The 8,523-nt window shown below is 39.7% G+C and overlaps 1 protein-coding gene across 1 annotated transcript; it reads right to left on the bottom strand.

Moving 5' to 3' along the window:
- Window positions 1-1,696: 1,696 nt before the first annotated feature.
- On the bottom strand, window positions 1,697-7,261 carry LOC104529239 (carboxymethylenebutenolidase homolog). Its single transcript, XM_010173486.1, has 5 exons — window positions 7,056-7,261; window positions 6,310-6,417; window positions 4,286-4,428; window positions 3,783-3,874; window positions 1,697-1,876 (listed from the first exon to the last, which is right to left on the bottom strand). The coding sequence occupies exons 1-5, from the start codon at window positions 7,259-7,261 to the stop codon at window positions 1,697-1,699; spliced, it is 729 nt and encodes a 242-aa protein (XP_010171788.1).
- Between the last annotated feature and the right edge of the window lie 1,262 nt (window positions 7,262-8,523).

The following is an 8,523-nucleotide window of genomic DNA, read 5'->3' as shown; positions in this document are numbered from 1 at the left end:
TGCACAACTCTTAAATACTTCCAGGGATGGGGGACTCCACCACTGCCCTGGGCAACTGGTTCCAATGCCTGAGAACCCTTTCAGGAAATAAATTCTTCCTCATATCCAACCTAAACTTCCTTTGACACAACTTGAGGTCATTTCCTCTTGTTCTATCACTTGTTACTTGGTTGAACAGACCAACCCCCACCTCACTACACCGGCCTTTCAGGTAGTTGTAGAGAGCAATGAGGTCTCCCTTCAGCCACTTTTTCTCCAGGCTAAACAACCCCAGTTCCCTCAGCTGCTCCTCATAAGCCTTGTGCTCTAGACCCTTCACCAGCTTTGCTGCCCTTCCCTGGACACACTCCAGTGCCTCCATGTCCTTCTAACACAATGCTTATATTTTCCACTTCAAGTTTAATTGTCTGTAACTATTAAACATCCTCTATCACCTTGTCTGTAGCCGTACCTCCATTGATACAGCTGCCCAAAAGGCAAAGGCAGACGTGCTGACTGGCCACACAAATACGGACTGGTGGACCAGAGCAATGAATAACGGGCCATTTGTACAGTGCCTCTGACTTCATGACTTCTCACAGCTGTGTTGAGGTACACAGACAACCAGCATACCGTGACCATACAGTTACTGTGATAAGATAGCAATGTGTGAAACTGCCAAACACTCCTGATACCAAAGGGAAAGTAATATCCATGCAGATAGCTGGCCTTCATTTATGACTACATTAACAAGGCAACAGTGTGAGGAACTGACAGATGTTGTAGAAAGTAAAAAGGGACATTAGTCCCTTAGAGGATCTCTATCTAACTACTGAAAAAGAAACCCAGCTCTGTTTCAGCTAAAAACCAGGACACCAAGTCATTACCAAAGCAATTAAATAAAAAAAATAGAAAAGAAAAAAAAAAAAGTCATAAGGTTAGCAAAACTGGAACCAGTGCAGTAAGGGTAAACAGGGATGTTTATTTCTGTTTATATGTTGTATATCTGTGAGGAGATAAGGGCGATAAAGGGGAGAAACAATAAACCCACTGTTCCCATAGTGCTCATACCTGAGTTACTTCCACAGCCAGGATGGACGGGCTATGTTTTTCCTTGATGTTGATGAAGGAATACTAGAAGTGCCCTTCTTAACATTGCCAAGGGACTACCTGGAGGTTGCCACCTAACAACATCATTCCTTCCTAACTCATCAACACAGCCAAAGGTTTGTTTCACGCATGGGAAATTCTGCTCAGTACAGCAGTACATCAGAGTCGAATTATTTTTAGCTAATAAAAAAAGAGTCTGTATGCAAAACGGGGGTATTTCCATGTTAATGCCTATGACCACCCATCATCATACCAAAATAAATCCTGAAACTACTCAGGTAAAGTCAAGACGAAGTCATGCTCACTAGCATAGACAAATGGATAAACAGTGTCATTACTATTGATGTCATAATGCAGAATAATGAAGCAAATACAAAGCAAGATAAATTCAAACAACTTTTAATGCCTAATCATCCCTTAGTCCACTTTGATTTCACAATCTTGTGTAAATCTTGTAAAAAATAACTAAGGTCTATAAATTAAATTTTTCCTATTTTAGTTTGTGACAATTTTCCAAACCAGATAGTTTTCCCTTGACCATTTTCTTATCTAAAATTTAATTAAATCAAATACTAATCTTGAAGCCTAGTGTTACTTCATACTTTTGTCAAATAAACATTTTGATCCAATCAATCATATCCCTTCTAGCTTCTTCAATATAAGGTTTATCATCAGGTTTCATATCTTCTGGCTTCAACTGTGCAAACCCATGAACTTGTCCAGGATAAACTTTAATTTTGTATGCAACTTTACAGTACTCTTTCAACTTCTCTTCCAGTAAGGTAATCTGTAAAATAAAGCATTATTCCATTATAATGTGACTTTTATTAAGTTTGCCAAACTTGCCATTTCTCATATCACTACGTCTTTGTCTTTTCTCAACTGTCACAGTTGAAGCAGGTTCCGTTGCTCATCAGATGAGAAAATCCCTCTTCGGAATGTAAGACTGAAATGTTTTTTAAAAGGATAGGTCAGTCTGAGAACCTCAACAGTTACTGCAGAGATAGTTTGGTAAATCTCATTGCCATAAAGGAACAGGTACACTTCTATTCATAGAATCATAGAATGGTTTGGGTTGGAAGGGACCTTTAAAGGTCATCTAGTCCAACTCCCCTGCAGTGAGGCGGGACATCTTCAACTAGATCAGGTTGCTCAGAGCGCCGTCCAGCCTGACCTTGAGTGTTTCCAGGCACGGGGCTTCTACCACCTCTCTGGGCAACCTGGGCCAGTGATTCACCACCCTCATTGTGAAAAATTTATTCCTTATAACTAGTCTAAATCTGTGGCTCATAACTTAATTTTAAGCTCTGATCTTGAGAGAACATATTCCCTAAACCTCAGTGGTTCTTAGTCCAAAATATTTTGATAGGTTTAGTAAGAGAGTTTAAGGAAACAGAAGGGGGGGGGAGTTTGTTTGTTTACTTTATAACAGAAAGACACTGCTCCTGCATAATCTTTTGGTGATAAGTACACACATGCTTACATACAGAGTACTAATCATATTGTTATGTACCTGTATACATGTGTAGACACATTTTTGTCCTCATTTCCATTAAAAAATCAGAAAATAGGAGAATGAACATTTATTTTACCCCTGCAAGCTTAATTCTACCCATTGTGCAGATTAGAGAAAGTACTGTAATTTTTTTCATGTCCACCTTTCTTTTTCCCCACAGAGTCCTCTGTTGCTCAGTGCAGGAAACAATGTGTTTGAGAATTATTTTTTTTTTTAAATGCAGGATTTTTTCTTACACAATCTGCACAGGCAGCGCAGAGAGAAAGCTTCAGGAGAAAAAGGTATTGCTTCGATGTGTAACGCGTGATAGAAAAAATGTATTTATGAAAATTGTGACCCTGCGAAAAAGACACTTTCACCGTAAAAAGGGGACAAGGAGTGAAGAATTTGTTTTCCTGTGCAGAGGAGACACATATTTGAGGTACAGATCAACATGCTGCATAACACCATTAGAATTAAATACTGATTGGCTTCTGCATTCCCAGAGCACACTGCCAGTTCCCCAGCTAGACCCTACTCCTGCACAACAAACTATGCTAGAGGCAGTATGATGTCCTTGTCACTGAAGAGAAAGAAGGTGTGCACAGAAGAGGGCACCAGTTTCCTACCCATATATTTTTCCAGCCTCTCGGAGATGCTTACAATAGGGGTTATTTCAGAATATAGATGGCAGCCAGGAGTCAAAACAGAGTCCAGAAGTTGTCATTGTCTTAGGTAAAATTCACGCTCAGTCTTCTGACACAGTTCATTTTGACTTCTTGTACCAAAAGCACTTAGTCATTGGTTCACACCATTAGAAAGTTTCGTTACTAGGCTGAAATTCTTTTTTTCCATTCAAAGTCCAAATTCATTGGTGTAACTACCTGTTCTCTGAACCACAGCAGTAGTATCCAAGTTTTTGAGATGTCAGGCTCATACCAGTTGGATCTCCCTGCCTGGTTTCACACTCTGCTTGTCCAGCCACTCAGAGACCAATGTCTGGTCTTTACTGCATTTCTCACCTCAAAAAGAAGCTTTGAGTAACCTAAGCAAGATATAGGGGCAGTTGAAATATAAGCAAAATAATGCAGCCCACCTGGGTTTTTGTATCTGAAAATGGTTTCTAACAAGCTGGGGTTTCTGTGTGGGATAAAAGAACTATGGGAAAAGAAAAAGCATTTCCAGTACAAAAGCTTACCTGATCACAAGAAATAGTGTGGTCTTTCTCACCAAAAATGAAGAATGTGGGGTTTAGTAAATCGTATCTTTCTTCAGAGTCCCTAATTATTCCTATAATGTATTTCAGAAACAGTCTGTTAGTGAGGTTAACATTCTTGCAAGATAAATGGCAAATTAAAAGACAAAATTTCTATTTAGGTTTACTCATTAAATAGTTATTTTAGCTCAGGACAGTTTCTTTTCCAATGGAGAAAAAAGTATTCAGAAAATGTATTTCCCCACTCTCCAAGTACTAAAAAAAAAAAAGATTATAAAATTTCTGTGCAAAAGGAAACTTTTTTTTTTCTGGTTTCCACCATTCTTAAATTTTGATAACAATATAGCGTATTGCTGGAATAATCATAATTAAAATCTGCAACTCACCTTTGAGTATTTGCAGAAATTGTTACAAAGCAACAACTAGACTTACAAACTATGCATAGTTGTGTGAGCCCAAATAAGTTTTCATGTGTTCTACACTACCATAGAGGGACACCCCAGCGGCTAATTGAGGATTTTTCAGCATCAAGTGGTGTACTGCCATTCCACCCCAGGAAAACCCAACGATACCAATCTTCTTTGCACCGCATTGTTCCTTTAGATACTTCAAGACAACATCAGCTTCCCTAAGACATATAAACAAAAGTAAGCTAAGGAATCTATTGCAGAATCAGTATTTGACAATTTAAGAAGCAAATTTTAAAAGATGCATGAATTTTTCTGCATCTGCACCCCCAATCATTTAAAACAGAGAATACTTAAAAAACATATTTCAGCCCCGAGCAGTGGCTTCTGTTCTTAAATGGGAGTTGATATCTGTGGTTCTAGTTTAGGGAAGCACAGGTGTAGGTACTTAAATACTTACCTGAATTGTGACCTGCTCCTTTGTTTTCAAAAAAAGCAAATTTTTAATTGAATCACTTTGTCTAGGACAGGACAACTAAAGACAAGAGATATCTGCAAGTAGAACAACATCTTGCATTATGGATTGTAGGAAGAGATAAGCTTCGCTGTGCTATCTCTACAGAGTCCACCTATTAAGATAAAGATTTATCTTGAGTATGCCATTCCTGTTGCATGAGTTAATATTAAAATATCCTACCAAGCCCACATGCAATAATACTATACTAAAGTAGCAATTACTCAAAATTAAACTGTCAGTTAACTATAATGTTTTTAAAAAACAGGTATTGCATGAAGTATAATGCAAAAAACATGCAAATTGTTTTTAATGTAGGCCAGAGCAGGTAATTTTTTTTTTTAATTGCAAACTTCTTAGGTCTCAATACTTCTATCTTTTTTATTATCTACAGAGTTTTAAATGAATTTTCAGTGCAGACTGCATATACTAATAACTATATTTTCAAATATAATGCACATTCATATGGTCATCACAGATTTGGTTAGACTGACAAAAAAGCAGTACGAGAGTGACGCAATCAGGAGATTGTATCCTAGGTCTGTAGCGTGTGCACTGTGAATAGATGAGCTCCCTCAGATTTGATTTGTTTGGAAGGGTACTAAGTCATGGGTGTGTTGCATCCTTGTACTCTGAAGGAGCAACAGATCTGACATTGAGGGCAGCTACAGGTGCTGTACCTCAAAAGACAGCACAGGCATGTCCCTGTGGTCTTAATTGTTTAAGACTGTTCACATATCTGTTCACTCTTTGGAGCAGGACCTTTCACAGGTGTTTGTCATTTGTCTTTTCAAAAAATTCATTCGCAACTTCTGCAACTATACTGTCAAAAGCTTTGCTGAGAGATGTTGAAGTTAGTCTGTGACCGCTGGGATCTCTTGAAAGGGTCAGGAGAATACTTGAGGCTTACAAGATGATAGCTGAGTAACAGGGTATCACTGCCTCACTATCATCTTTTGAAGTTTTAAGCTGTTGTGATAGATGCTGAAGAAACCATAATGCCTCCCCTAATTCAGAGAAGCCTTGTTATGGGCACTGATAGGTTCTACAGATAGTGGGCTCTCTATTTCACATTGAGAAAAACAGTATAGTTGATCAGATGTATCTTGGGTTTTGGGCAATCTTGCAAATTTTTACCTAGTGCTGCTCAGAATGTCATCTGCACCTCTGCAAGGCAGAAAGCAAGATGAGCAAGTAGCAGCTGGCAGATAACATGAGCAGTTGTGGAAGAGTTTTCCTCCTTATCTTGAGGAACTGGAGGCAGAATCAGCACTTGTGGGTGGGAGTGCTGGGTATTTCATAGCCTGTGCAACACTGGCTATGAGCCTGTGCGGCCAGTATGACATAGTTAGAAAAGAGCCCAGGAAAACAAGATGGGGACAATAAGCAGAGTGATGGATGGAGCAGATGATCCTTTCCAAATCCCAGCCAGGACAGTGCCCAGAACCATAGAAGAACCACCCAGAATAAGCAGTTGTGTGCACGCAGCCAGCTTGCCCTGCTGTGAGGTGCCACTTTTTACATTTCATACAAATTCCCCTCATTTGCCGGATGCTCTCTAGAGTTCAGGTACAAACATGCATCTTACTTGTCTACTTTCATAGGATCATGATGTCTCATCCAGTCAGCAAAGTCAGCCCAGTGATCAGTAGTTTTCCAGGGGTCTGTCCCCTTGAAGAAGTCTGGGCAGATGGTTCTGTGCAAGACACAGAATCAAGTCAACATTCGTGTCCAGGTGAGGAGAACCTGTGGATGTCTAAATGTCTCCTAATATATTTTCTGCTCCAGAGTACACCTCAACATGGTTACTATCTGAATCACATCCTACTCATCCTGTTCTGGCAGTCAGCAGAGATAAAAAGTATATGTCTTTCTATGGAAAAAAACCCACAAATAAACTCTCATTATTTCCTTAGACATACTTAATACAAAAGTAAAGGGATTAAGCAGCCCTCCTGATTCTATATAAAGACAAGTCTATTTCTGATAGTAAAAGCTAAAGCAGCTGTTCAAAGGGTTTGGTTCTGAAAAGCTTATACAACTTATAGATAACAACGGTTATCTGTAATCCCCCGTGCTGCCACATAAGCAGAAACACTGGCACTTCGTGACTCTCCTTGTGGCTTTGTGCTCAGGTAGCCATTTTTGATGGGTCAGTTTTAGTAGCTTTGGTGGCCTCAGGAGAACATTTTGTCCATTAGCATTTTTATTCGCTCAGCCTGAAATGGTGTGGTTGCCCTGTGTGTGGGGGGAAACATCATAAGCCATGCTTAGCTTTGGGCCTGGAGATCTATCAGTGCGTGTAAGAGGAAGATAGGAAAGACAGTTGCTTACATGTATCCATGACCTGCAATCAAATCGACTATGTATCTAATGTCTGGGAACAGCCATCCAAATACATCGTGAATCACAATCACAGCTTTGTCTGTGAAAAAGGATGGTCTACAAACATATGCCTTGATGTGCTCAATTTGTACTTCATGTCCAAGGCACTCATATTTAGATCTTTCTCCAGTATCATATCGGAAAGGATCAGCCATATGGAAACCTTAAAAATAAAATTAAAAAAAAAAGATAAAAAAGAGCAAGAAAGTAAAAGTAATTTGTTAACACAAATTTTTAAGGGCAAATAAAGGCAAATATGATCTGCAGAAAGTAATTCAATAACTTCTGTAAAAAATATTGACATCCTTGTCTGAAAGGAGCAAGTAGAAAAAAGCAAAAGCAATGTTCTAGTGTAGAATGGCTTTTAGTCCATTATGTGTTATCAAGCTTAGAATGAAGAGAAATACCAAAAGCAAAGTTACAAAATTACAAAAAACCTGCACATGTAGGTCCTGACTCCCATGTCACATTAGTTTTGCTCCCATGCCACCCTGTCAGCACTGGTTTGAGCCAGTACAGCTTCAGGTGTCACTCTCTCCCCAGGCATGAGGCCATCACAGGTGTCTTCATGAGGAATCCCATGCTGGTTTCTCTGAATTATGCGATGGATAAGGACCAACTGCTGCAGTGGAGTACAGTGTTCAGTGCTTCTCTCAGTGCTGGTGCCTGCTAGCTAATCTGCGCTTTCGGTAGCAGCATCACAGCTGTTCTGGGAGCCGACTTCACCAACTGGGAGCCTCAGTTGGTGAAGGACTGCAGTATGGATTTGTAAATTAGATTCCAATGCCTTGGGCCCATATGCCCTTGAAAGGGATTGCAAGAAAACAAGCAGATATGCAAATCTCATTCAAAATATGCGAGAGTATTTGGTTTTGTCCCTTCTCCAAAACTAGCAATTACAGCCAATGAGCCAGTAGCTGTGCCAGAGAGATTATAGTCAAAAGTTGTCCTGACTCCCTGTGTCAGGAGCTTGGAATGACTCTATGCAAAAAGCGGAATGTGACCCTGTAATTAAAAGTAGTGTTACACTGCAGCTGTACAAGGACTCCAATTAAGTCTGCAGGGGTATTGTTAATAGCAGCATTCCCTAGCCATGTACTGACTTTGAAACTGTCCTTGGGGATGCAGTACACACACCTGCATATACATTATGACTGTCTCCATTTCATCTTTTTTACATCAGCCTATTATTTCTCTTTGTGTTGTAAAATGTGCTTCAGAAAACTATCTAATCTTCGTGGAAGTGCAGCAAGTTCTGTTAAAAATGTATACCTTCCTCAGCTCACCATTAACCACAGTAGCAGAGAGCTGGGTTTTCCTGAGTAATGGGAAATTTTGCCTAGGCAATACAGACACATTTGGAAGCATGGTGCACACAGACTGCAGAACAGAGTCGATTCTGCAGACACTCACCGCT

The sequence above is a fragment of the Antrostomus carolinensis genome, unplaced genomic scaffold (assembly GCF_000700745.2).
Source record: "Antrostomus carolinensis isolate BGI_N321 unplaced genomic scaffold, ASM70074v2 scaffold13888, whole genome shotgun sequence".
Taxonomy (NCBI): Eukaryota; Metazoa; Chordata; class Aves; order Caprimulgiformes; family Caprimulgidae; genus Antrostomus; species Antrostomus carolinensis.
Note: the sequence above shows the minus strand (reverse complement) of the source record. Positions and strands in the feature narration are given on the sequence as shown.